The sequence below is a fragment of the Crinia signifera genome, chromosome 12 (genome assembly GCF_055691185.1).
Source record: "Crinia signifera chromosome 12, ASM5569118v1, whole genome shotgun sequence".
NCBI classification, from domain to species: Eukaryota; Metazoa; Chordata; class Amphibia; order Anura; family Myobatrachidae; genus Crinia; species Crinia signifera.
In genome coordinates this window covers 14,412,659-14,440,601 of record NC_139228.1, presented here as the reverse complement: position 1 = coordinate 14,440,601, position 27,943 = coordinate 14,412,659, and the positions used below count along the sequence as shown (strand labels likewise).

The following is a 27,943-nucleotide window of genomic DNA, read 5'->3' as shown; positions in this document are numbered from 1 at the left end:
TCCTCACGTGTTGTAATGTGGTCTGTCCCCTGATTCTACATCACACAGTGGCTCACCATAGATGGAGCTACTGAACAGTGGGGGCTGTGTGAGTGTGTGTGGACATGTCTGTGTGACTGTGTGTTAAAGAGGCTTGGCTGGACTTAGTGAAACCAGATCTTCTGTCTGATCTGCAGAATAGAGGAGAGAGGGAGAGGGATAGAGCGCTGGGGAGAGGCAGCAGCAGCAGCAGTACACCCACTCTGCAGGAGCAGCAGACACACTGGACTCGTCTCACCGCCCAGCAGCAAGGATCTAGCAGCAGCAGCAGCATGAAGAAGAACATCTCTGCAAAGAGGGTGAGCTGGGGGGACACCACTGTCTGGGTCTGCGGAGGGGGACTGCTGGCTTATGTAACCAGGATCTGTGTCTGTGCAGCCCCTGTGCCCGCCTGCATTGCAAACAGCTGCATTCGGTGCCCAAATAGGAGCCTTATGTGCATGCAATTATATATATATATATTACATGCAATTTGTGCATCCAGACACTATTTTAACTTAGGTGTTGCATATGATTGATATATGGATATGATATAATGCACAAACTTAATTGTATTAGATTATGATATATATATATATATATATTTATTTATTTATTTACAGTTTCTTATATAGCGCAGCAGATTCCGTTGTGCTTTACAATAGTAGACAGTGATAAGACAAACTGGGTAACAACATATATATATATATATATATTACAATTAATGATACAAATACACACACACACCTATACTGATGCATGATGATCTGTTATAGTGGTTTGTGCCTTATAGACGGGAACCCATCACTATGCCAGTGAGTGGGGACATGAGTTTGGCCCTGTGATATTTTCTGTCACAGTCTGATGCCCCCCTGGATACAGCACTGTCGGCTATCTGCACCCCAGGTACTGGACTGACATCCCCGGGTAATGAAATCATCTCATTATTGGCACTTATTCCTTTCTCACATGTGTAGGGCCCTTCAGATGGGAACCAGGCCCCCAGCCAGCCGGAAAAGGTGGGCTGGATTCGGAAATACTGCGGGAAGGGTATCTTCAGGGAGATCTGGAAGAACAGATACGTGGTGATAAGGGGTGACCAGCTCTACATGTCCGAAAAAGAGGTATATATATATATGTCCTGTATGAAATTAAAACCTAGTGATCCCTGCTTGACCTCAGGTGGGAGAATTGGAGGAGTTCCAATTTGTGTATGTGATATCTATCTATCTATCTATCTATCTATCTATCTATCTATCTATCTATCTATCCACCCAAGAGTTGTCTGAAAAGGCTCAGCCTCTAGACTGCAAGCTCTTCTGGTCACTGACACTGCCAGTAAATATATGTATATTACAAATATTCTTTAGCAGTTATTTGAATGTAGCCAATGCAATCCTTTTTGCAATTGGACATTGGAGTTAGGCCTTTAGCACAGGTGAGCAGGACCTATGAGACAACCTCCTTTCCCGACATTCCCTTGTTGGATTGAAGCGACTGGCTGCACACACTTACTGACAAGCATTGAGTGGACGTCACTGTTGCCTGCAGCGTTCCCAGCCGCTACCCCTCAGTGACATACAGTGAAGCTCCGTAGGAATGTCCATCAAGGCTCTGCGTAAAGTACAGAGCCCGTAATGGCGCAGTACAGGATGGAGACACGCAAACGAGCGTTCCTCATGTCTACTAAGAACCGAGGGCAAATGACCTCTTCTCCGATAAGCATTGTTTAGCACCTAGCCCTAGAGATGTGGTGTTCTTTACATATGACCTATGACATGGAAGGAGTTGGATTGTTATCGGTCTGGCGGTTGCTATCACGCCGTGATGGGAGCTGTGAACATGCAGGATGCTGTTTATTTAAGTTGTAATAGTTCAGTATTGGTATTTGTATGGTCACATCTACCTGTGTGTCTTATCTGTCAGCGGTATGACAACAGAGCTTTGTTTCGCATTTATGTATTTTGTTCAGTGTGCGACGGGATTTTATTTTTATATAAAAAGATTAAATGTCATTTTGTTATCATTTTTATAATGTTGCTCTGTAAATCTTCCCTCGATCTCTGGATTATTGCATCTCTGTAATTATTCATCGGCTGTGACTCCCAGGGCTGCCGTCAGAAATTGTGGGGCCCGGTACTGACAAAATATACAGGGGCCCCCACCTGCCTGCAGGCGAAATAGATTGTCGTGCCTTGCCTCAATGAAAAAACGACTTTAACCAATGTCACTAGGCAGCTGTATGGCCCCAGACCCCACACCACAGTAATAAATGGAACCCTCTATCTACGCTGTGTAGAAGCTAGGGGATGGGCCCCCCCTCTCTGTCTGGGCCTGGCTGTCCCTCCATGATGGCGGTCCTAATAACTCTCTTAGGGTTTTGGTGATCGCACTTTGAATTTCTAGACGTATTGTACAAGCGCTCTTTAATGTGATCATTATTTTAGCAGAACATTGCATTATTTTTGTTTTAGATTGCTATTGTCGTCGGTATTGACGATGGGGTAACGGGAGATAACTTGAACGAATTTTGTTATCTGCACTGCTTATGGTATGTTTCACAGTCAGAAATGGGTTAATACAGTGGTTCCCAAACTATTTTGAATCACGGCACCCTAGAACATCAAAATATTTTCAAGGCACCCCTAGGCCAAATGCTTCTTATCGAGAAATTCAGAAATAAAATATTAAATAAATTGCATTGTGTTTATATGTCACAGTTATCTGGTGAGGGACAGGATTTGCTTCAGTTTGTCCACATATATTATGATTGGCAGCCACCAGCACTGGTTTTGCCTGGTACATTGACCATAAATAATATGAATTCATCGTGGTCCACCAACCCAAGGCACCCCTGCAAGTGTCCTGAGGCACCCCAGGGTGCCTAGGCACACAGCTTGGGAACCACTGGGTTTATAGGTCTTACAACGTCCAATTCCTTGTTAGTAGAATTTCTACTAGTTTTAGTTTAATTCCCCCTTTATTATGTACACTGAAAGCAGCCATATTGTAGACTGAACCAACAATGACATGAAACCTATCCAACATGGCCCATTCCATTAGGTACAAAATGCTCTGTTTCTGGATTTCCCTGCCAGTGACACTTACAGAAGTGGGACTGCAGCACAGTCCAATATTCAAAAAGGGAAGCCACACCTACTGCCACCTGAAACATCACTGTCCTGGACTCACTGGCAGTTGATGTGACCCTCCTCTTTGAATTTTGGACTGTGCTGGAGTCCAACCTCTGTAACTGCCACTGGCAGGGAAGTCCAGGGACAGAGCATTTTGTACCTAATGGAATGGGTCATGTTGGAGGGTATGAATATTGGCTCCTCCCTTAAAATGTCTGCCTTTACTGTGTATATGTGGTTCATTCATTTATAAACTCCAGTAGCCTATAGTAAAATATACCTTATTGTAAGGGTAATTATTACTAATATTCTCAAATGAGGACAACTGGCAGAAATATGGTTGCTAGGTTACCAGTGCCAAATTTACTGGCAGCCAAGTTTGAATCAGTGCTTTGGAAGCCAGGCCTATATAAAATACAACAAACGTAACTTTAATAAAAATGTGCTTTAATGGGCCTAACCGACCTAAGATTGGTTTGTCTTCCTGTACTTAACCATTACATTCATGTGAGAGGTCACCCATGGCGGGTTACAATGACGTGGTTCCTTTGTGGTGCAGTGACTGGACATATGGCCTCATGAGACAGAACAAAATGGAGTCCCTGATTTCTAAAGGATAGATGTAGCAAACCTTTAAGAGGGCTAAAGGGACAGGTGATTGGTTGCTATATGCAACTTGCTCCATCTCACCCAATTGACTCCTACGTGTACCTACAGTATAGGAGACAAGTCCATGTTAATACGGGGAGTTTTGGGACGGGCAAATACACTTTCCCAGGTAAATGTTTGTCACCTGAGCAGAATGTAGACCTGTGGTAATTATGCAAAAGCTTTGGGATATTACAGACTATTGTCTGGCTGCAAGTAGTACTGAGCATTAATCCATACTATATATATATATATATATATATATATATATATATATATATATATATATATGTGTCCTTGCCTCTTTATCATCCAGCAGTAACACCCGCCTTACAATCTCACTGGCTGTTTTTTTGTTCTCTTTAATTCAATTTCTTGTTGTCCCTTCTTCAGGTATTGTTTAAGTGACTAGTTCACAGCTGAAGCTGCCTTTTGTTTAGATGGTTGGGAATTTTGGCAAAGTGTATGCAGGTGTGTGTGTAAATATGTGCGTACGTGTACGCTAATCCCAAATCCCTTAATGGGCAAATCCATGCTGCACTGTAGGTGGGGCAGATGTAACACGTTTTAGATTTGGGTGGGGTGTGTTCAAACTGAAATCTAAACTGCAGCGTAAAAATAAAGCAGCTAATATTTACCCTGCACAGAAACAAAGTAACTCACGCAAATCTAACTCTCTCTGCACATGTTACATCTGCCCCACCTGCAGTGCACATGGTTTTGTCCATCTGCAAAAATTGCAGCCCTGCTAACAGGCCGATGGTTTGTCCCAGACACAAAATGACTTGCTTTTTCGATTTGCTGAATCTGGCCTTTCTTCAGGGATCTGTCACTCCATCCGCAATGCAACCAAAAATACTGCCAACCAACCAATGCACCTAAAATACTGCATGTTAAGGTTTTTGCACTTGTGTCTGGGAATAGGAATGGGTGTCTCTTGGACCTGCAGCATCTTACTGGCATCTCCACTTTGTACAAAACATGGCTCTTGTAAGACCGATGGTTCAGCCATGTTCTCTTGTATGAGGTAGCGCTACAGCCCTTTCTGTCCCTGATCTTCCCGCAATGACCGATAGTGTCATTGTCATTGGGGTCAGCCACAGTAGTTCTGATAATGTGAAGCTGTTTAAAGCCTCTATAAAAATACTTTCCTGTATTGGTTCCTTTGCTGTCCCAGGGCTCTGGGGCTTGTCCATCTTACAGGCCTGGCAAAGACTTGTCATATCCGCTCTGATGCCAATCAGTTGGGGTGTCTTGTGCACTTTCTGGTTCATTTTAGGGCAAGGGTAGGGATTTAAAGACCACAAGGCCATAACTATCTGTGGGCATGTGGTGCCACCGCCAAGAGTGCTGGACCCAGTCATCTGTATTTGGCAAAAGAGGTTCCTTCAGCAGATGACTAGAGTGTGCTTTAGATGCGTAATACAGTATGCTGAGGTTCTGCCTAGTCCCAGAGGTAAGTGGCTGGTACAGTAGGTGTCTGTAGTGATGTGCATCAATCTTCTGGTATCGGTGTAACAGGAGCCTCACATTGCTGCAGTGTGCTGTCGGAGACCCTGCTCCTTTCAGTGTTTATCTCACTCTCTCAGCTTGTGACTTTCTGCTTCCTTCATTCCCAATCTCACCACGTGGCTTGCTCCTGTGCCATAAGTGGTTCCCACAAAAAAAAACAGCGCATCAATAACTCTCTTGAAATACTCTGTGCTGCTGTGGGCATTTTGATAAGCTGATTTGCTACAGGCCATCCTATCCCCTGGAAGGTGGAACACACCTCAATGACGGTATGTAGGCCGATTTTCCTTGGCAGAATCTACTTTTCTTCAAACGAAAACTTCTGAAACTTTGTGTCACTTCATTTACTCTGGAGAGGCGCTGACAAGCCGACTGGTGAAGTTATAAGTTACGTGTGCAACAAAGCCTGTCTAATGCCGTGTAGTCCTCTTTGGTGTCTTACAATGGAGAAAGCTTTGCTGGATTATAGATTTTCACACGCCGAGTCTCCGTAAATTCCCCACGCACTCCGGGAAGGCACTCTGGGAATATGTGGGGGGGAAATGCACAGAGCGCAATTCAAAGAGGATTATGGGAAATGAGAAACCTCATTGAAATCCCCAGTGTGGGTTTCCTTTCATCCTAGGGACCGTATGTATGTAACAGCTGGAATAACATTCTAAGGGTTTTTTTCCTTTCTCTTTGTAGATTTTTAGAAGAGATTAAACCAAAAGTTAGAGTTTTGCATCTACCCGTAACTATCCAAAGCAATGTTGGTGCATTATTCCTTGTAATAAACATGATACTAATTAAACTGAAGTTATTTGATTATTATGCACAAGAGTTTATACATATATTATCGCCTGCTGTCTGTTATAGCGGTTATTCGATATTTTTTTAAACTCAAGCAAAACGCTTGTGCGTTTCCGATAATTCAGGTGGATGCGTACCAACAGTTGTGACCCTTACCAACAATCGAGTATCTGTAAAAGTCTAGTGCGGGATAGACCAATAAAAGCAAGTTTCTGATTGGTCGTTGTCAGTCTCCCCACATTTTAATTGACATTTCTGTGGCCTCTGGTATCCTTTTATTTTTTTGAGCAAACTTTAAAAATAATTCTGCTCCGTGAAGCTGGTTATTGGCAGTGTTACGGCAGATCGCTAAGTATAGGCTTCTCCGACTGGAACTGTTCCCGCGTGCACTTTCCTTAATCCATATGTGAAATCTCCTTTGCACTTGGGTGACATCACCCGTCACTCGGCTATAGATAGTTACTGCGCTCATTGGCTTCTTATGTGACCTAGTTACTAATTGATGTCGGTACTTTGTCTTAGCGTAAGATCAGTAGAAGCAGAGTAAGAAGTGTATCGGGCCCTGCAGGTTGTACGTACAGATGTAGCCAGAGCATTTATGGCTATAGAATCCTGTACGTTATATAACCTGTTCCTAAAATGGTATTAAAGAATGATTCATGGTGAAATTCACATTGGCTTATTAGGAAAAGGTACAGTTAGTGTGTGTGTGTGTAGCATCTACATATACGTCTAGTGTCCGTGAGTCTCCGATACACTGCCCTCTGCTGGCAGAGAGTGAAACTACATCTCTCTCTCACACATGCACAACACAGAAGGTAGCCGACTAGCTTTCAAAGCTTTTGCTTAGAGTGGACTTTATATATTTATAGTGTGCTGCCCCTGGCTCGACAATATCCAGGTCGACACAAAACTAACATGACTAGGTCGGTACATAAGAATGGTCGACACACACTTAAGGTTAAAATGGAAATGGTCGACATGAATACGGTCTACATACATTTTTCATATCTTTTTTTCTTAAAAGGCGGTTTTTCAGAATGTACTATCCCAGTGGACAGAGAGTGAGGATGTAACATTGTACCGAGTGCAGCGAGTGCCGACATAGACACTACAAACAGTGCAAAACTCACACCGACCTTATTGATGTCGACCTAAAGCTTGTGTCCGCATTATGTGAATGTTGACGTGTCTTTCTGAATGCCATTCTTAAGTGTCGACCATTAGTGTTTCCACCTAGTGACTGGTGACCTAGACATTGTCTAACATCTATACCGTAAATGTGCATACAGTGGGGCAAAAAAGTATTTGGACAGCCACCGATTGTGCAAGTTGACCCACTTAAAAAGATGCGAGAGGTGCGTAATTTCCATCATAGGTACACTTCAACTGTGAGAGACAGAATGTGGGAAGAAAAACAGGAAATCACATTGTATCATTTTTAAACAAGTTATTTGTATATTCCTGTGGAAAATAAATATAGTACTTTGTAATATAACCTTGACTGGCAATTACAGAGGCCAAACGTTTCCTGTAGGTCCTGACCAGGATTGCACACACTGTAGCAGTCCCACTCTTCCATGTGATCTTCTCTAGATCTGTCATGTTTTAGGGCTGTCGCCGGCCAACACAGACTTTCAGCTCCCCCACAGATTTTCGATTGGGTTGAGGTGTGGAGACTGGCTAGGCCACTCCAGGACCCTGAAATGCTCCTTACGGAGACAGTTAGTTGCCCGGGCGGTGTGTTTGGGCTCATTGTCATGCTGGGAGACCCAGCCATGTTCCATCTTCAATGCTCTTACTGAGGGAAGGAGGTTTTTGGACAAAATCTCACAATACATGTGATCCTCTCCCATTCATCATCTCCTTAATATGGATCAGTCATCCTTCCCCCTGCAGAAAAGCAGCTCCAAAGCATGATGTTTCTACCCCATCCTTCACAGTGGGTATGGTGTTTTTGGGATGCCACTCATCATTCTTCTCCCACCACTACACAGGGGGACCTTTCGGGCACTGCGGGATTTGAATCTATGACAATGTAGTGTGTTACTATTGGTAATCTTTGTGACTGTGAGGTCAGTGACCAGGTCCCCCCTGTGTAGTTCTGGGCTGATTCCTCCCCGTTCCCAAGATCACTGATACCCGAGGAGGTAAGATCTTGCACGGAGCCCCAGGTCGAGGGAGATAATCAGTGATCTTGTATTTCTTCCATTTTTTTTTTAATAATTGCACCAACAGTTGATCTCTTCTCACCAAGCTGCTTGCATATTGCTGAGTAGCTCATCCCAGCCTTGTGCAGCTCTACAATATTGTCCCTGGTGTCCTCAGACAGCTTTCTGGTCTTGGCCATGGCGGAGAGGTTGCAGTCTGACTGTCTGAGGGTGTGGACAGGTGTCTCTTATACAGATAACCAGTTCAGACAGGTGCGATTAATACAGGCAACGAGTGGAGGACAGAAGAGCTTCTTATAGAAGAAGTAAAGCTGTATACATATGGGGCAATATATTGCTCAGTGTCTCCTTTTCATCAGCGACCAGAGATGGTCACTGATGAAAGGGAACCTCTGCCGGGGGAGCGGCAGAGGGGCGAACAGCGATCATAAGGGGGCTAAAAATGGGAGAGCACACCCGGCGATTTATCGCCAGTGCACACTCCAATCGCTGGCAATAAGGTCACGCAGCGACCATATTGCCAGCGATTATAGCTAGTGTGTACGCACCTTAACAGGTCTGTGAGAGCCAGAAATCTTGCTGGTTGGTAGGTGTCCAAATATTTATTTTCCACAAGAATATACAAATAAATTGTTTAAAAATGATACAATGTGATTTCCTGTTTTTCTTTTCCACATTCTGTCTCTCACAGTTGAAGTGTACCTATGATGGAAATTATAGACCTCTATCATATTTTTAAGTGGGTCAACTTGCACAATTGGTGGCTGTCCAAATACTTTTTGCCCCACTGTACCTGTATATATACAGTAGTTCAAAAAAGTCCCTCCACAGTAACTGTGTACCGAGTAACAATGACATGATCATTGCTCACTGCAGAGGGACTGTCAGAACTCCCTGTTTGTGTGTATATATATGTGTATATAATATGTGCGTATATATGTATATATAAATGCATATAATATGTGCGGATATATGTGAATGTATTTTAGTTGGAAGAGGTGGCTGGTATTAGGAATCCCTTCATCTACGAAATAGAAATGTTAGTTCCCATGTGGCCGTCTCTAGTTACGAAACCCTTTTATACCCATATACGATAGAACCATTCTGTCATAGGAACGATAGGAGAATAATCACTGTAAGATTTTAAACGGGGATTGTCCTTAGAGAGCGAAACAGGGGAACCCAGCCTATATGCGTCAGTAAGTTTACTGACAGTAAGTCTGATTGGCACTGACAGCCATGTCTGCTCCTTTCATCCAGTGTTATCTGATAAGGGCCTGGGGCTTATGCTGTGATATGGCAGCCGGCATTGGGTGTTTGGCCTGATATTGCCATGCGTCTGTCCCGAATGGGATCTTGGTAGCCAACGACGATGCGATTATGAGTTGGTAGTAAATTTGTCCAATCAGATCCTTCCTTCTGTCCAACTGGAATAATTGATAGAGGTTCCCTCTCTTCCTCAGTCCATTGTGGACAAATGTCTTTCTCCTTTGTTGTATAAGTTTGCTTATAAAACCTCATGTACTGGAGGATGTGTGTGTGTGTGTGTGTGTCTGTGTGTGTGTGCGCGCTTCTCTGTGTGTTTCTGTTTTTTGTCGGTAATGATTTATCAATGTGCATTAAGAGGATGTTATATAACATGGTTACTGGCTGGTTTTCTATCTTCTTTGTAACATTGTATGAGATGATCACACAGATCTTTTATGATTTGAAGACCGTTGTTATGTCCGTCTAGCATTCATTAGGGGGATTGAAGGCATTAACCAACAGAATATATAACCGCAGCTGACTGCCCTTGTCATTGATGACAATAGGTCCGCACGTGGTAAAGGTCAACATATTCCAGCTCAGAAGCTTGGCACTCCAGCTGTTGTTGAACTACACTTCCCAGTATGCCCTGCTGGGATGTGTAGTTAGCATGGTCAAATAGCAAAACTGTTGCAGGGCATGCTGGGATGTGTAGATCAACAACAGCTGGAGTGCCCAGGTTCTCCATCAATGGTCTATGTCAACATGGAAATGTACTGCGTGTGCTCCCTCACACACCCTGGAGGGGACTAGAGGAGGATAACGGCCACCATAGTGCCGTGCTCAGCTTCCATGTCACCAGCATGTCACCAGACGTCCGCTCCACGCCACAAAAGGTGACTATGTCCCCTACCCCACTGTTGACCCTTATGGCTATGTTTCAGAGCACTGTAATCCCACAAACCAAGCTGTTCTCCATGTAAAATAACCTGAGATTTGCCTCAGCCTTTATTGTACCATAAACTGAAATGTGAGTTCTGCAGCTCTGCTCACAGTTGCGCCTGATGACTACATGAAGTGAGTGGGTACAGTAATGAAAATATATTCTCCTTTCACACTGACTGTTGTGTAAACTCCGCAACCCCCCCGCCGGTGACTAATATCAGTGCTTCCAGCCTCTTACTACGGGGCAGGATTCACATGAAATCTTCACAGCAGAAAAGATAAGTATTATAAAAAACGCACATTGATTTAATATTAATAAAAATAAAAAAAAATTTGCAGTGTTTGCGTCTATCAGTATATGGCGGATATTTGTGGAGTGAATAAAGTACCAGCCAATCAGCTTATGTCGTTTTTCAGTACTTGTATATCACTTTATCTCTCTCCAAACTTTGATACATCACCCCCTATCTGTCCAGCGCAAGAATCCTGAATTTCTTGAAAATCTGACCGCACCATCTTGTGGTGTTGCCCACATCGGCCAATCAAATTCCAGCTACCGTTACTTATTGTTGCATTCTAGAGAGTCATAGTCAGAAATTGGTTGCTATGGGCAACTGCACCACTTGTAGCAAAAAGTAAATTTATTCCCTAGAGTGTGCATGTGTCCTTGTAATATGGAATAATGAATGTGGGCTTTGCTGGCCTCAGAGTGGGACGTGTCTGAGGGACCGTTTTCCTGGAGACCTGCACATGCTCAGTACACTCTGGAACAGCGGCAGAGTCTACTGGCATCTCCACGGCACAGACAGCCTCCTCCTCTCTAATCCGATCCCCTGAGTATCTGTTACTATAGGCGTAGGATGCAAAAGTGCGAGACCAGACTCATTCGGGAATAATACCAGTTCTTTAAAAACAAGCCTGGGGCTCATTTTTGGGGAGCTATAAAAAGTAGACCCGATCCTATGTATAGGCCCTGGTATATTGGGGGGCCAATGTATTCTAACGCTTCAAAGTTTAGTACTTGTATGATAAAACTGAAAGAGGAACCCCGCTTACACAAAATTCCATTTTTGTAGAGTGTGTTTAACTGAGATATAGTAACTGCTAATCCCAGGGTGGTGCACACGATGATACCAAACATATTGATTTGGATGGCCAAGTTCTCCGAATGTGGCGTTCTCCTTTAACCTTTATTGGAAGATGCATCAAGCAGTGAAAAGTGTGGAAGAACCATCCAGCTTTCAGATAGCAGATGTATCTATTATATTCTGATAAATACCCCTGTTGGTAAACTGCAACACATACAAAGTACACAGGCGATGCAATAAAATCATCTCTTAAATGCTGGGGAGGTTGTCTGGAAACCCCAGCGGTGAAGGAGTTAAATGTTTTGCCATAGATTGAACCGAACCCCCAAGGCCGTCTGCCTGCTGCAGACAGTATGACTATATGAGTTCCTAGGGGCCAGCTGAAGGCTTCCTATTCCCTTCCCTGGGGTAAGACTACCACGGAGGCCCGTCAGTCTGGATGCATCCTGTGCAGCAGCTGCGCTCGCTGTGAGAGTATAGTATGGCAGCTCATACAGAGCCGTGTCCCCGTACACATTTCCCTGATGTAATATACACTCACATATGGCCTCCTGTATCCTCAGCTATCTTACAGAAAAGCCTAAGCTTCCACCAATACGGGAGGAAATTCCATCCTTACAACCACAGGGCCTCAGGGGGGCCCTGTGCATCACTGAGCCCCATAGGAAAACGTGGTTAGGGGCTCGCTGTAAGGAGCAGTGTGAGGGTCTTGGAGAGGGGGGAAAGTATCTGCAGAGGGCTGTGACAGCCACATGTGGTGGTTCTGACCCTGAGTGGTTTTATTGATGTGGGAATGATCTGACCCCTCGGCCTGAATGCCGGAAGAGCATTTCTGGGCCACTATAGCCTCCTACACAGCTTTAGGCACCTGGTTATATTGGGTTATATAAAGACCCTAAAAAGACAAAATAATCAACGTTATGCTCTTTAGAGGCTGAGTCAGAGGTGGAAACTAATGCTAAATGTAATGGGTTGCCAATCAAGCATCCGTGTGGACAGCATTTGGCGCAGCCGCCGGACTCACAGTGCATTACATCCCGGCACATGCTGTAGGTTTTGCAATGTTGCAACCGGCATTACTGTACCAGATCAACGCATGCGCAGTGCGACCATGATAGGTCAGACGGTCGCAATATTACACCACAGCTGCCAGATTAAGCGCTGTATTGGGACTGTGCCTAAGTCACCTTGTTTATATGATGCTATGCATGGATTTAGCGGCTTGATACTGCTCCGCAGGGGCAGGGCCATGTGCCACGCCCCTGTACCCTGCCCCTGCCTTCCCTGCTCCTTCCCTCCAGGATCTCCCAGAGGAAAAATCCTCAATGCTAAGAAGGATCTTCAAAACTTTGACCTACATTTTCCCCCCATGCATGTTTTCAGACGGACGTGCAATCCAGAAAAAGAGGGTGAGAGCGATTTTATGTGGGCGGTTGCTGCAACACAATATAGGTGCACAACAGACCAAGTTTTTTTTTTTTATTGTGTGTGAGAACTGTGAACTTCTAATGTGCACAGTGCTCTGCATTACCTCTGCTCACTGTCTTTCTAACACCCTGGATGGAAAAACGGTCTCAGAAGCGTCTCCCATGATATTGGCGCGGGTACGCGTAGTTCCCTCATAGTGCCCGACTTCACAGGCTGCTTTAATTTCCTCTGGCGGGAGAGCTTTGTTCTGAGGCTCACACCATGGAGAGAGAGATCTAAATGTTCTGCATTTTAATCAGGGGGATCTCTTAGCGCGTTGTGTGTGCGGAGACTGCTACAGCGTTGCTGCCCTACTTTACCAGGGAACAGCATGCTTAACTTGCTATAATCACACGTCTCCCAGGGAAAGGCACTTGCCGATAATGCAACTTGCCCGGGTCCCCTGTGCTTATGGCAAAAATACTGCCCCCCCCCCCCTCACTAAGCAGTGCTAAGATGTCATGTAAATAGGGAAATGCCCCAAACGGTTGGTTCTCTGTAGGCACCTGTGCCCATGCAGCCGCTGGTGCGCCTAGGTGTGTATAGATACCTGTGCTGTACCTGCGGGATACCCCCATCGCAGATTTGTGCCAGCTATGTGTATGACCGCTGGGTCGCTGTCACTGTCAATCCTATACCAGCCTCTCATAGGTCGCCAGATGTGTCGGCAGACATAGACAGACCGTCCCAATTGCTCTGCATTCTGTCATGCACAAGGAGGTATAGCTGCGGGCTGGAACGCAGTGATGTGTCTTTAGATCATGTACGTTGACAAAAGGTCGACACAAGCAAGATGTCGACATGGGAAAAGTCAACACATAAAGAAATCAACATGAGTTTTTTTAGCTTTTCTTGTGTCAATCGCACACACAGATATTCTAGGGTTAGTTTTTGTTTTGAGACAATTACCCTACCAGTATATTTTTGGATTGTGGGAGGAAACCGGAGCACCCGGAGGAAACCCACGCAAGTACGGGGAGAATATACACACTCCGCACAGTTAGGGCCATGGTGGGAATCGAACCCATGACCTCAGTGCTGTGAGGCACTAATGCTAACCATTGATTGTAAGCATGCGAGCAGGGCCCTCCTACCTCTATGTCGGCTTGTTTATACCCAGTTTGTTTAATCACTTTTCCAATTGTGAAGTGCAACGGAATCTGCTGCGCTATATAAGAAACTGTAAATAAATAAATAAATGCCACCGTCTGTTCTGCCCAAGTAATCTCTGACGTCTCACCAAACTGTCTGAGATGCCGTCTTTCATGTCACTGTCTTCCCATATATCTTACACGAGCTGAAGAAAAGAGGAAGAAGGTGTTGCGCAAATTAGCCCCCGTGTCACGCTGTATTCTACAAATAAACTGTGGTCTCTCCACCCCCCCACAAGACACTTCCTTTCTTTGATGTGTGGGGTTCGTGAATATGTCACTGCTGACGCCCCAGCTAATGCTTCTGAATATCGTTCCTCGTGTGTGGGCTTCGTTCTCCACGCCAAGGCCACGTAGAGTTAAGTTGTGCCCTTGATATGTCTCCTGGCTTCTCACATAACCATCCACTTCCTCTGCTCTAAAGTGTCCAAATATAGCAACTGCTAATCCCACAGCCTCATTCAGGGCAGGCCTGGGATGCTGCGGACAGCAGCTGACACGGGCTTAAGGCCACATTTGCTGTGCGTGACTCTAATGCAGATGTACCCATTACATTAAACACGCTACATGCAGTGTTGGAACTGGAATATTTGCGCCCCATGCCAAAAAAGGTTTCTGGTGCCCCATACATTAATTATATTTTAAATTAATGCACACTTGTTGCCAGGGGTTTCATGTTCATTGCCAGGGGTTGCATGATTGTTGCCAGGGGTTTCATGCTTGTTGCCAGGGGTTTCATGCTCGTTGCCAGTGGTTTTATGTTTATTGCCGGGGTTTCATGCTCATCGTCATGAGTTCAAGGATTACATGCTTGTTGCCAGGTCTTTCATGTTCATTGCCAGGTGTTTCATGCTCGTTGCCAGGGGTTTCCTGCTCTTCCAGGTATCGCTATACGGTCTGCACATTCCTAACAATCCAGTAGGACCTTTAGCATCTGTCTCCTCCTACACAGCAGCCATTTTTGGAGGGACATTTTCAGCAGATTCCATGTGGACGGTCAAACCGTATAGAATCTGTATAACACAGACTTCGGCATCTGCAAGCAACCGCTTGGTCTGGGATGGTATTGCTGTGTGTGTGTTGTACTATGTACCAGCCAATTGGACCTACCTGCCATGTCACAGGCTGTGTTTCAAATATGTTAGAAGCTGATTGGTTGAATGGTTGGTAGTGTATCTCTCTGTACTTTATCGCCCTCCAAGGATTGATACATCTGCCCCTGGATCGTTAATAGTTTACTATAGCTTTTACATCTGTGCATCCCTAATGTACGTGTTGGTCTGTGCATCTTGCTAATGCATATCCTGTGGTTTTTATAAGCACCTGAGTCTCCTGCCTCTAAGTAATAGCTCAGGCAGAGTAGTATGGTCCTCTTAAAGGTACAGTATCTCAAATCATGGCGGCCCACTGTTACCTAACCTCAGCTTTCACCAGTGAAGGTTAAACAGGACATGTGATTTCTCAGAAGCTACATTCGGAAAACAAGTGCTGTATTGATGGGCTATTGATCAGTGCCCCAGACATTCGAGTGCGCAGTCTGTCATGGGATCTACGAGGGGGGAGGGGACACGCTTCCCATAAATGGATATCACCCTTAGCAGTAGAACATAAATGGTTACTTCAGAATTCTAGATTGTGGGGGGAGAGGTATTGAACCTTGGAGAGGGAATAAAAATAAAAGACAAATATATATATATATATATATATTTTTAAAACTTTTTGCTAATTTATAAAAACTAATTTTGCCACCCTTGAAACTTTAATTCAGGCTTGGTATGGTCAACAATTTCTACGTCGACCTAAAAAGGTTGTCATGCACAAGGTCGAACCAAGGGAAAAAAAAGTCGATACATGCAAATGTTGAGATGAGTTTTAAAAAAATATTATGTATCAATGTTGTCTCCTGAGCATGTGGACCCACAGTTAGTGTAAAGCGTCCCCTCGCATGCGTTACCTTGCTCGCCACGCTGTAGCTTGACTGTCCACCTATTGACCATCGGCCTACACATTGTCTGTCAGCCTTTAGTTCCATTTATATGACTGAACTTGTAAAGCAATGCTGCATTTGGGAATAAGGCACCCCTGTAATGATCCTGGCACAATGCTGGGGGTAAAACATCACCCACTTGGGCCACAGACAGCAGAAACTTTTGTGGCTTACAACTGAACCATTTGCTATTGGGCAAGGGAACCTTCAGGCAAGTTGTGAGCAGTACCGTCAGGAGATCTCTTGGGCCCAGGTAGCAGGGAGTGTGGTCAAGTGTCTTTTGGGACCTGGCCACATATCGGGGATACCATCATTACATGATGTGCTCTCTGGTGAAGGAGGTGCATCCGCGCCATCTTGGGAGTATGGTGACGCACTTCCTCAGAAACCAACGCTATGTTCATTGTAACCATTTCCCGCTATCCTCTCAGTGCCCCTGGTTGCATAAGGGGTTGGAACTACCCAATAAGACCAGATCACTGCTAATTCACTTATATTACACTTTATGCAGATGTAGGACATTATGAGCACATTATTAAATGAATATAATCCAATTATGATGAAGATAATTCATCATTCGGCTAACGAGTAGTGAATGATTACTTCACAACGCTCTCAGAAGCAAAGAACCTACGTAAGGGCCCTTGCTTTCATTGCGTAGATAAAATAAATGAGCAAGAATAATGGCGGCCATTTTGCTGAAGCCAAAGCTTCATTATAACATAAGATCTCCTCAAAGAAAGCTAGGGAGTCTCAGATTGCAGGCAACTTTTGTTTTGAATGTAGCCACTCATTTGAAGGTTCCTAGAAGCTTTTTTAGGTGCTTGTGTAGTTTCACGGCGGCAGGAAATCACATTGCATCGCATGTGATCCGAATCTGATCGCCTGAGATCGCGTGCGATGGTACTTTTGTAGTGTCTAGTTTCCCCTGCCCGCGTATCGCATGCGATCAGATCACATGTGCGGTACGTGTCATAGAAACATAGAATTTGACGGCAGATAAGAACCACTCGGCTCATCTCGTCAAGCCTCCCGACTTGTTCATACCCCCACTATCCACGTGAGCACAGAGTTGACTTTATAAAGTGTGGTGAGCGCAGCGAGCCCCGCGAGGGGACGCGGAATACACGTCAAGTAATCCGCGTCTGTTTGCCACACTTTATAAAATCAACTCCGCGCCGACGTAGATAGTGGGGCTATGAACAAGTCGGGAGGACACGTGGCTCGCTGCGCTTGCTACGCTTCAGGGTGGCGTGGATAATGGGGGTGTGCTAAATGTGCTTAATCGTATCGCGTGCGACCCGATTTGAAACTACAAAAGTACCATCGCATTGCACGCGATCGCATCGGATCACATGCGATGTGATTTCCTGCCACCGTGAAACTACACAAGGGGCCTTATTCTGGTTGGAGCGGCCGGGCCGTACGCGTACGTCCCGGGTTTTTTTATGATCTGCGCATGCGTACATTCGCTAATGCGCAGGCGCGACCACTCACCAACGCTTACGGACGGGTCTCTACGTGCGAAAAAACCTATACGCGAGTGTACGGGCATTGGGGGCGGCATAGGGGCGTGATGAGGGGAGCGGCCGAAATAATGAGGGAAAATGGGCGTAAATATGGGCGTACACGGGGGTGTGCACCAAAAATGAGCGGTGCTACTACCGCACGATCGACTAAGGCACCGTTCATTTCGGACACAAAACAGGCGGCCGCCAACCGCCATCTCAAACCACCCCTACAGATACCGCATGCCAGCGTGCGCCTGAGTTTGCTAATTAACGCTGATTCCTACTCAAACACATACACCTGAATGTAATAAGCAATGCTGCAGTCTATTAAGTCCAAACCATGATTTCACTACCTGCAAGCCACACACAGCACTCAAACACATTGGAAGCTTATCTTTCTATACTTCTCGACATTTAAAGGTTTGTTTAATTTAAGGTAAGAATCTTTTTAAGACCTGCTTATATATGCTAAGGTAGGTATTTGCTAAACAGTTAGACACATTCACTACGTGCTTTCAGACTTTACACAGTAGCACGCTCAATCTACACAAGTCGACATGTGTCAACGTGTTCACTCTAATACAAACATAGGTTTTGTATTTAGGATACAATAACATAAACCACATCTAACACCTACAAAGGATGTTTCAGCAATGTTTTAAGCCCATTACCACTATTTTGCACATTAATTAATTCAATCAATTAATTAATTTTCATAATTATAGTTGAAAGACAAGATTTGCAGGTCCATATATATGAAGGGTATGTCAGCGTACACGGACGTACGCTCACTCTCACGAGCGGTGACATAAGCTGACTTTTCTATTGAAAACAATAGGGACCCGTCCGTGCAAGCTGGCGTACGCTCAGATCTCCGCAAGAAGGCGGTGGGAAGACGGACGAGAGACGTCCGTAAACGGCGGCGTACGCTCAGTTGTACGCCAGTTGTCGGAGTGTAAGGGCTGGCCCGTCCGTGTACGTTGGCGTACGCTCATTTGTACGCCACTCCCCTTCTACGTTGTTTATGCCCGTACGTATGCGGCTGAGTTGTGGGTGGACTTTACCCCAACGGCCGCGTGCGGCTAGCGTACGTTAATAGCGAACGTACGCACGTTTGGCCGCTCCAACCAGAATAAGGCCCAAGGTTCCTTTTTTTATCCTTAACACATAACCGTAACACAATTCTATTACATTCTGCACAAAGGAATAGTACACCTCCAACATGGATTGATTTTAGAACTTCAGATCATAGTTGAATCCTTTTAACCCCTTGGGTTGGGATCATTTGGTCTACAGCATGATGGTCGACATGGGAAAAGGTCGACATGGTCTTAGGTCGAAAGGTCATTAGTTCGACAGATCGTTAGTTCGGCAGGTCATTAGTTCGACAATGTCTAGGTCGACAGTCAAAAGGTCGACATGGGGGTTTCCCCTGTTTTTTTTTTTCTGAATGTCAACACAGTCAACATGGACACAGTTTCAAGTGCACCGCATCCCCTCGCATCACTCACTGCGCTCGCGATGCGTAGGGCACGGTGCCTCGCTGCACTCAGCACACTATTTTATTCTCCCACCACGTCCAAGTGGATGGTAGGGCATGAAATACCGCCTGTCGGCACATGTCGGCTCAAAAAAACAGTGAAAAACCTCATGTCGACCTTTTGACGGTGGGCCTAGACATTGTCGAACTAACGACCTGTCGAACTAATGACCTTTCGACCTAGAACCATGTTGGCCTTTTCCTATGTCGACCTAGACCCATGTAGACATTTTACCATGTCGACCTAATGGTGTCGACCAAATGATCGCATCCCAACCCCTTTAGGGGTGGGATTTAAAAAAAATAATACACCACGGAGGGGGGGTGCACAAGGAAGGGGGGGTGCCAGCGGGATCCCAGCTTCAGTGCTGATTCTGTGATTCCTTGTGGCTCCTGGGAACCAGGGAATCAGCATGAGGCATTACAGTTAAGTACTTCTCTTGTATTCCCAGTAAATTGTATTTTCTTTAAAATGCAAATCCTTCTTGACCTGAGAAGCAAATTCCTTTGTACGCTGAATAATTCTTGTCACAATGTCTCCCAGGTAAAAGATGAAAAGAATGGACAAGACATATTTGATTTGAGTGACTACGAGAAGTGTGAGGAGCTACGGAAATCAAGGAGCAGATCCAAGAAGAACCATAGCCGATTTTCACTTGTGCGGTCAAAGCAACCAGGGAACACGGTATGCTGCCCCCATTGTTTTCCTTTTCGTAGTCAGCCAATATGGATGCATCAACAGAAAAACTTTATGTAATCTGCCCCATAAAGCCGCCTTAACATGGTGGAAGCAGCCATTTTGTAAACAGGTACAATATTCTAGGTGCAGTCATGCCAGTAGCTCTTGGTGAGGTTTGATTGGCCAGATGTTGGTTTGGCTCACAAAATGGCTGCACTCTGTGTAGGTGACTGTAACACTTCGGCACCTGCTCATGTGCAAAATGCATTTGTATTTCACCATCAGCTCAGCCATTGATATTGAGCCTTCAGTGGCTGACCATCGATGGTGAAACCTCTCACCATCAACCTCTGACTATCAATGTTTACTAAACCATCAATAACCAGCCCTAGCACTGTTATCTAGTTTAATGATGTATACATTAATATAGTCTGTAGGCGTAACATTCCAGTCATATTACTGTCCTGTTTTAATTAGCTTGTTAGATCAAATCAGCTTGAGTGAGCACATTGATAAACGAGCAGCTGGTATTGTTGTTGGACTGATACAGTAGGAGTCCAACTCGTATTTCTTCTAGAACCTGCCGGCGGAGTCTCACTGTCCCCTCCGTCCCCTGCCTTGTCTTCAGCTGTTGGTCTCCTTCATGTCCTGTGATCTGTCAGGCTACCTAAAGACCACTTTGCTTTCCCAAACAACACATTCCCCCTTTGTGTAGCCAAAAGTACACGAAGCCGGGTATCAGGGAGAGACGTAGCACATTACTCCTCACCCGTAGACCTGTAACAGCTCTCAGTCGTTACTAATAGCGGAGGACCCCTTTAAGGCATCTGGATCATCACACACTTAATAAGATCTAATTTAACCTAATAAAGAAGCCTGTTTTATGTATCAGACCACGGTTATTGTAAGTAATGGAGGCATTATGGTCTTTTCTTAGGCACCGAACCTGATCTTCCTCGCAGTCAGCCCTGAGGAGAAGGAATCTTGGATCAATGCCTTGAACTCTGCCATCACTCGAGCAAAGAACCGCATCTTAGATGAGGTAATCGGTGCGCCCACGGGCTGCGTCCTGGCAGCTTGCCCGTTTCTGTTATCAGTAATGAATTGTTCCTGCATAAACCTCGGACCCCACACATGTAAATATAAGGAAAAGATCCCTGAACATTTTAACATTTAACTTCCTTGCTTATTTTCACTCATGTTGCGTGTTGCTACCAACTCAATATTCAAAGGAGCAGGTGGATTGCAATTACCATCATGGTAGATTAGATGGGCCAAGTGGTTCTTATCTGCCGTCACATTCTATGTTTCAATGTAACCTGTAGTATCCATGTTGTCTGTGGTGTCCGGGTAGTAGGCAGTCAATAGGCAATAAGTTGACAGGGTAAAAATTTCAACATGGGCTTAGGTCAATGAGGATGTAAGGATGGCACCTCACTGGTAAACACAGAAATGGTTGACCCATGGTTTTTCGTGATTTTTAGGTTTACGGTCACCTGGAGAGTTAGGGTTAGGCTGAAAGATGGGACAGATATGTTTAGTTACTTGGCAGAGACATGGGGTCAGGCTGTGGAAGAAGATGTGAGGGTTAGGCACTAGGGGGTGGGTTGACACCCTTTTAGCTACCTATGTACTGTTGATCTTCTAATCCACACCCTCTCTAATGGTTGTCTAAGCTCCTGGGGTGGTTGTACAAAGCTATGAAGCATTGGCCCCTACCACCAAATTCCTACAGTTCCAACATTGCTCTGTATGTCGCATGTACAAGGTCAATTACTGGTGTACTGTTGGTCCAGTTACATGATTTTAGTCTATTCATTTCCAACCCCCCCTAAAGTAGTCAATAGTTGGGAAGTCTCAAAAATTGTTCCCTTTTGGTGTGTGGATATAGGAGCACTGTTATAATTTGTAATCGGTATGACCAATCATTTTTTACTTTGTCAATGGTAGGTCACGGTGGAAGAAGAGAGCTATCTGGCCCATCCCACCCGAGATAGAGCGAAAATACAACACACTAGACGTCCCCCGACAAGAGGTCACCTCATGGCAGTGGTACGTATACTGAATATGTCTATTTAGGAACTAAAAAATTGAGTTCTTATAATAAATGGGCAAAGGTCAGCAAGAAAACAACTAAACACATATTCCCATGATGCACAGCAGGCTACTGGTCGGAACTGCATTTTGGGCATGTAGAAGGGGGGTATCTAACAAAGAGCCTAACCAGAGAAGGTGACCCATTGTGGTTGATTTTTATAAGTACAAATTACTTGACACGTTTTGGGCAAGCGGCCTGGATAAAAATTAATGACTGTAATCGTAATTAAGAAAATGTTAAGCCATTCTTCCTTTCTGCAATCTCATTTTCCACCCTGATCCTTCAGATTCTAGAAATAACTCCTGACTTTTTTTAGCTCCCGGATCTTGGCCATTGATAGTGTCCTGCAGCAGTAGGGGTCTTGTCGCGTCACCTGCTGGTTGATGTTGGTCCTAATATTTCCCAGGGTCATTAGGCTAAGTAGATTTTATGCCTTAAACAAAACATTTTAAATGCAGGCAGCCTCTAAGCTGCTGTCAACAACAGGTGCCTCATGTCATGTCATCCGATTTACTGTGACCTGTAACCCATGAACTCTGACCCAGCAGATATCTCAACTGCAAAAGCAGAAAGCTGAAGTGGACGATTATGTCATTGATCCATTTTCTTTATAAAAAGATAAAAACAGTGTTCTTCTCCCTATGGATTTTTCTCCAGTAGGAAAAAACTTCAACATTTTGCCTATTTTATCATTATATATATATATATATATATATATATATATATATATATATATATATATATATATATATATATATGTCTTTGTAGCATCAATAATGTTGATTCCTCCATTGATATGCACATTTTACTTCTTGGCAGGCATCTACCTCAACGTCCGATGGAATGCTGACTTTAGACCTCATCCAGGAAGAAGATGCCTCACCAGAGGAGAAAAGCTGTGAGCAGAGCTTCAGGGTGGACCTGGATAAATCGGTGGCCCAGCTGGCTTCTACCCGCCGTAGATCAGACTCTGAGAACCTCAAGTGCCCAGAAAAGGGGAGATCGGATACTATTCAAGGTCGAGAGCAAGTACCCTGGGACAAATGGGATTTGCACCGTGATTCATTTGGAAAAGGTACAACCTACACACCTCAGGTCCCCAAAAAGTTATCCTATTCTGAGAAAAACAAGTGTGCCTCCATGGAGGAGATCTTGTCACGTTCAGACTCTTCTGGACACCGACCACAACCAAAAAAGGTCCCAGAGTCGGAGAAGATGATGCGAATACAGGAACTGATTGCACAAAAGATTGATAAAACTCAGGAACTTCTCGCCGAGGTGAAAGAATGTGGGGAAGGGAAAAAGAAGGGAAAAGAAGCCTCTGGTAAGGTGGACTCGGAGAATGCCTTGCAAGAGGCTGAGAGGCTCTTAGCAGAAGCCTCTTCCAACTGGAGGCAGGCCAGGAAGGTTCTGGAGGAAATTAGGGATCTGAGGGACCTATACAAACAAGCGGACCTGCAATCCCCAGACCCTAAACAGAAACTGAGTAGTCACTACAGGAAAAGCCTTATGTGATGGGCACATGCGATTTACAACGTTCTCATTTCCAAAAGGAATATTTCCTGCTTTTGGCTTCACACTGCAGAGCCAAGGACCCAAGGCGAGCCGAGGAGCCCAGTGGAGAGAAGATGGGCTGCCTCTGGAAGGGTCCCTTGGCTTTGCACTTTTCTTTACCCCCAACTCGGGGCAGCTGTACATGCTGTAAAACGCAGCAGGCTGTTGCTAAATATGCAGGGAGGAACCCCCCTATCCCCACCCCAATGGAAGCGCTTGAGGCCTAAAAACTTTTGCTTGTAGCCTGTGCATCCAGAACCCTAAGGCCTGGCCATGTCCATAGTGAGTGATGACTAGGAGGGTGCAGCAGGACAGAGGCATCTGTCACTCTAGTCTTGTCGAATGTGCTATCCAATACAAATTATACCATCTCATTGTTACCCGTGTTAACATGCTCTTAGTTCTAGTGCTTCTTTTACCATCCTACGTAAAACTAACACATAACGGTCAAGGGAATTCAGTGTCTAACCATTTCAGACCCAATTAGGCTGCTGCACAAATCAGTCTTGAGTATGACTATGCACTTTTTCTGATCGGGTTCATCTCTTAATCCCCTTTTTTTGCATGGATGATCAACAACTGAACATGGTGAGACCAGATGTGATCAGCAAGTATCAGGGGAAATGGCTGGGAGAAGGTTAAAGCACAACTGTGGCCTTCACACCATGTAAGCAGCCATTTTGTTTGGTAAACCACTTCTGTAAGATTCAGTTCCCTTGCATTGACATCACTGAGGCAAGAGGTGGCTCAGTGATGGCTCTGGTTCCTGGTGGTCCGACAGAAGCTGCATTAACAAGATGGCTGCCTCCCTTGTGAATCAGTGACAAGGGGAGATTGTTCACTGGCTCGATATGCTGTATATTACTGCACATTACAGTTTCCCGTTGCCACGGTTTATAATGGTAGTCCTGTCTTCCGATTTTAATTTAGATTGTGAAACTCCTTCATCTCACATTTAATGAAAACTGTTTGGGATTTTCCTCTGACTGCAAATGCTAGTGCCATCTTTAATAAGGAAAATAACTTCTTAGGATAAGAGGCATCTGGATATAATTTAGTGCCGCACTGCTTTGAAAGGGTGCCAGCCACACTTTTGGCATCTGGTACCTATCTCCTCATACACAAATATTAGATCTTCAGGGCTTTGAGACGTCTACTGTACGGCTTCATAAATGGCCTTAAATGATTTAGAGCCTGTGTAAAGGTGTACCTGATGTGTGATAGGATGATTGGGAATGTACCTACAATAATATTTAACCAGCATCTGTATTGCATGAGTTTTATCAGTAAGGAACCATGCGAAACATGTTCTACCACAAGTCTTTGATTCCTAGCTATGTGACATGGCAAAGGATTCTGGGAGACCTAGTTTGAAGACTGCTAAAGAGCACCCAAGTACACTTAACTTGGCTGAGGTACCCGGGACAAAATGTAATGATCAAAGATTTTCGCTCTGATATTTCAAGGGGCTTTTTTCTAGTCCGACAACAGCTGGTGTTGCCTAAGCTTTCATTGGAGGTGTTTGGTTTCCAAGATAAAAGCATGTTAGTCTTGTTTACTGGTGAGCGTTGAGCAATTCCAAAGCAAATTTCCTGTTCTTTCATTATCTGGCTTGGCTGGTTGGCTTAGTTTATGACAGTGCTATTATCTCAGTTGCTGTTACCATATAGTGGTAGTATTTAGACTTCCTCAGGAAAAATGGAGGTGGTTTTGTATTCCTTAGTAAATTGGGTGAGGTGACACACATGGGCAAAGAGGAGAATGTCCTATACATATATTGTCTGTTGATAGCTTATCTTGGAGAGGAAAATAAAACATTGAATTAATTGTGCATAGAGGCTGCTAAACTTGGTGTTCTTCCACTGGATATTAAGGTGATGCTGAGTGTGTTCCTGAGGTAAAGACTACCCATCTCTTGCTGTATATAAGGCATTTTCCCTTGTAAACCAGAAATAAGAGCAGTTAAAGGGAAATATTCTAAGCTATGCATGCGGAAAAGTACCTTAAAGTGTACCAGCTGCCTTCGCCTAGAGAAGGCAGCCATTTTGTCTGTTTAACCAATATTGGCAACATGCCACAGTGATGTCACTAGCTCCCTGTGCGTTGATAGGCTACATTCAGATGGGCGATTCAATCAGTTATTGTGTATGATCTCTTGTCTAAAGTGATGAGAGATCGGGGGGCAGTGCTGGGGGGTTGCGAACTTAAATGTGCCTCCCTGCGGCTCATCTCGCCCGATTGGTCCCAAACCAGTATCACTTCTTGGGCCCCATGGTGTCTTATTCAGGCTCGGACACAAATAGTGGCCTCTGTGCCTCGTGGGCGTTAACCCTTCAGGTGAGAAACATATGCATGCCTAGTCTAACCTTTAACCAAATGTCGTAAAGGCAAGTCCGTCTGTAATATATATTATCTGCGACATCTAGTCAGCGGAAACTGCTCATTTGTCTTTGACTAGCCAGCTTTCTATCTAGGCTAAAGGTTATTTTCCAGCCACCTATCAATGAACAGGGCAAATTCTATTCCATTTCCAAATAATCTGCAGGAGCGCGATATAAAAACTCAGGGGGGCCCTGGAATGTGGCTGATTTCAAAAGGTCTCTTTACATTGGCGCTGCCAGCTGTGTGACCCATATGCAGAGGGGAAGGTGGTCAATATTGTCCTGTGGTCAAAAACTATCCCTGAAGTAGGAGTTGGATCATGTTTAAATTTACTTACGTGTGTTCTGTACTACTGACGATTTCTCAGCATTTTTGTTATCGTATTTCAATGTGTAGAATGTAAGCCCAGGACAAATTGGCCGTTCAATATAGTTTTTCAGCCTTCGATGCCATTATGTTCCCCAATACGGAACGTGCCGTATATATTGCAATATGGGTCTGAAGGGAAATCACATAAATACTTCATGGATAGGACATTTTCTGGGGGGGATTTTACCTCAGAAATCTGTGGAGATCATCATATTAATATCCAAATGGAATAGTAATGGGTAATGCTAGAAAATCAAAAAAGCACGCAACTGGGCAATACCATGCTGCACTGCAGGGGGGGGGGGGGGGGGGGCAGATGTAACGTGCAAAGAGAGTTAGATATAGGTGGGCTGTGTTCAAACTAAGGGGGTTATTCTAGTTCATTCTTTCTGACAAAATCCTTCTTAGATGGACAAAACCATGTGCACTGCGGGTGGGGCAGATGTAACTTGTGCAGAGAGAATTAGATTTGGGTGGGGTTTTTCTTCAAAGGGAGATCTATATTGCAGTGTAAAATAAAGCAGTCAGTATTTTCCCTGCACAGAAACAAAATAACTCACCCAAATCTAATTCTATCTGCACATGTTACATCTGCCCCCCCTGCAGTGCACATGGTTTTGTCCATCTAAGAGGGATTTTGTCAGAAAGAATGAACTAGAATAAACCAGGGTTGCCGACCCTCCCGGAATTTCCGGGAGTCTCCCGAAAATCGGGTCCCCTCTCCCGGCCCCCGGAAGGGTGGGCAACCCTCCCGGATTCAGGGGGCACCCCCGCTGTCCCCTGGATCGCGGCATTAAAATGCCGCAATCCTCGGGTCTCAGAGGAGGGGGCCGAGCTAAAATGACACAATCGCGTCATTTTAGCCACGCCCCCTACACTGAGATCCGTAAATTTACTGGTTTAGCATCATGGGGGCGGGGCTTAGTGATGTCACGCTTAAGCCCCGCCCCCTGATCGGCTGCTGAAACTCTCCTCTCCGGGCTTCTCCCGGAGAGGAGAATAACAAAGTCGGCAACCCTGGAATAAACCCCTAAATTGCAGCGCAAAAATAAAGTTGTCTACATGCAAAAGCAGACAGTATTTACCCTGCACAGAAACAATAACATTTATTTGCTCCCCCGATTCTGCGTGTTTGTTAGATTTCCCGTCATACAGTACACATGACGATGGAATGTCCCCTTCTTCCTGTTTGGGGCAAATGTTCCTCTCCTGTAAAGGCGACATTGCACACGGATGTCTAGAGATGTGTTCTTGCGCATACATGTCCAAACTACACCCCTCCAGCTGTTATGAAACTACAAGTCCCATAATGCCTTGCCACAGTTTTGCTATTAGGGAATGCTAAAACTATGACAAGGCATGCTGGGATGTGTAGTTTCACAACAGCTGGAGGGCCACCGTTTGGACATGCCTGCTCGTGTGTGTGATCTTTGCACAGTCCTTCATGCACATTCCTAAAGTTGGTGTCTTGCATCTGTTGATGTGATAAACCTTTTGCAGTCACATGCTGAAATGATGAGGAACTTAAGCCACAGGAGTGTATTTTTGTGCATGTGAAATGTTTTTGCTTCATTTCCGTGACTTATAGTACATATGTATCACTTAAAAGTCATTCATTACGCAGGTAGTGTTTGAAAAATAACAGCAGC

The 27,943-nt window shown here is 44.8% G+C and overlaps 1 protein-coding gene across 1 annotated transcript; it reads left to right on the top strand.

Moving 5' to 3' along the window:
- On the top strand, positions 1 to 26,589 carry PLEKHO1 (pleckstrin homology domain containing O1). The gene is made up of 6 exons (XM_083167053.1): positions 1 to 338; positions 996 to 1,142; positions 19,757 to 19,897; positions 20,829 to 20,933; positions 21,842 to 21,943; positions 22,809 to 26,589. The coding sequence occupies exons 1-6, from the start codon at positions 312 to 314 to the stop codon at positions 23,502 to 23,504; spliced, it is 1,218 nt and encodes a 405-aa protein (XP_083023179.1). The 5' UTR covers positions 1 to 311; the 3' UTR covers positions 23,505 to 26,589.
- Positions 26,590 to 27,943: the final 1,354 nt, after the last annotated feature.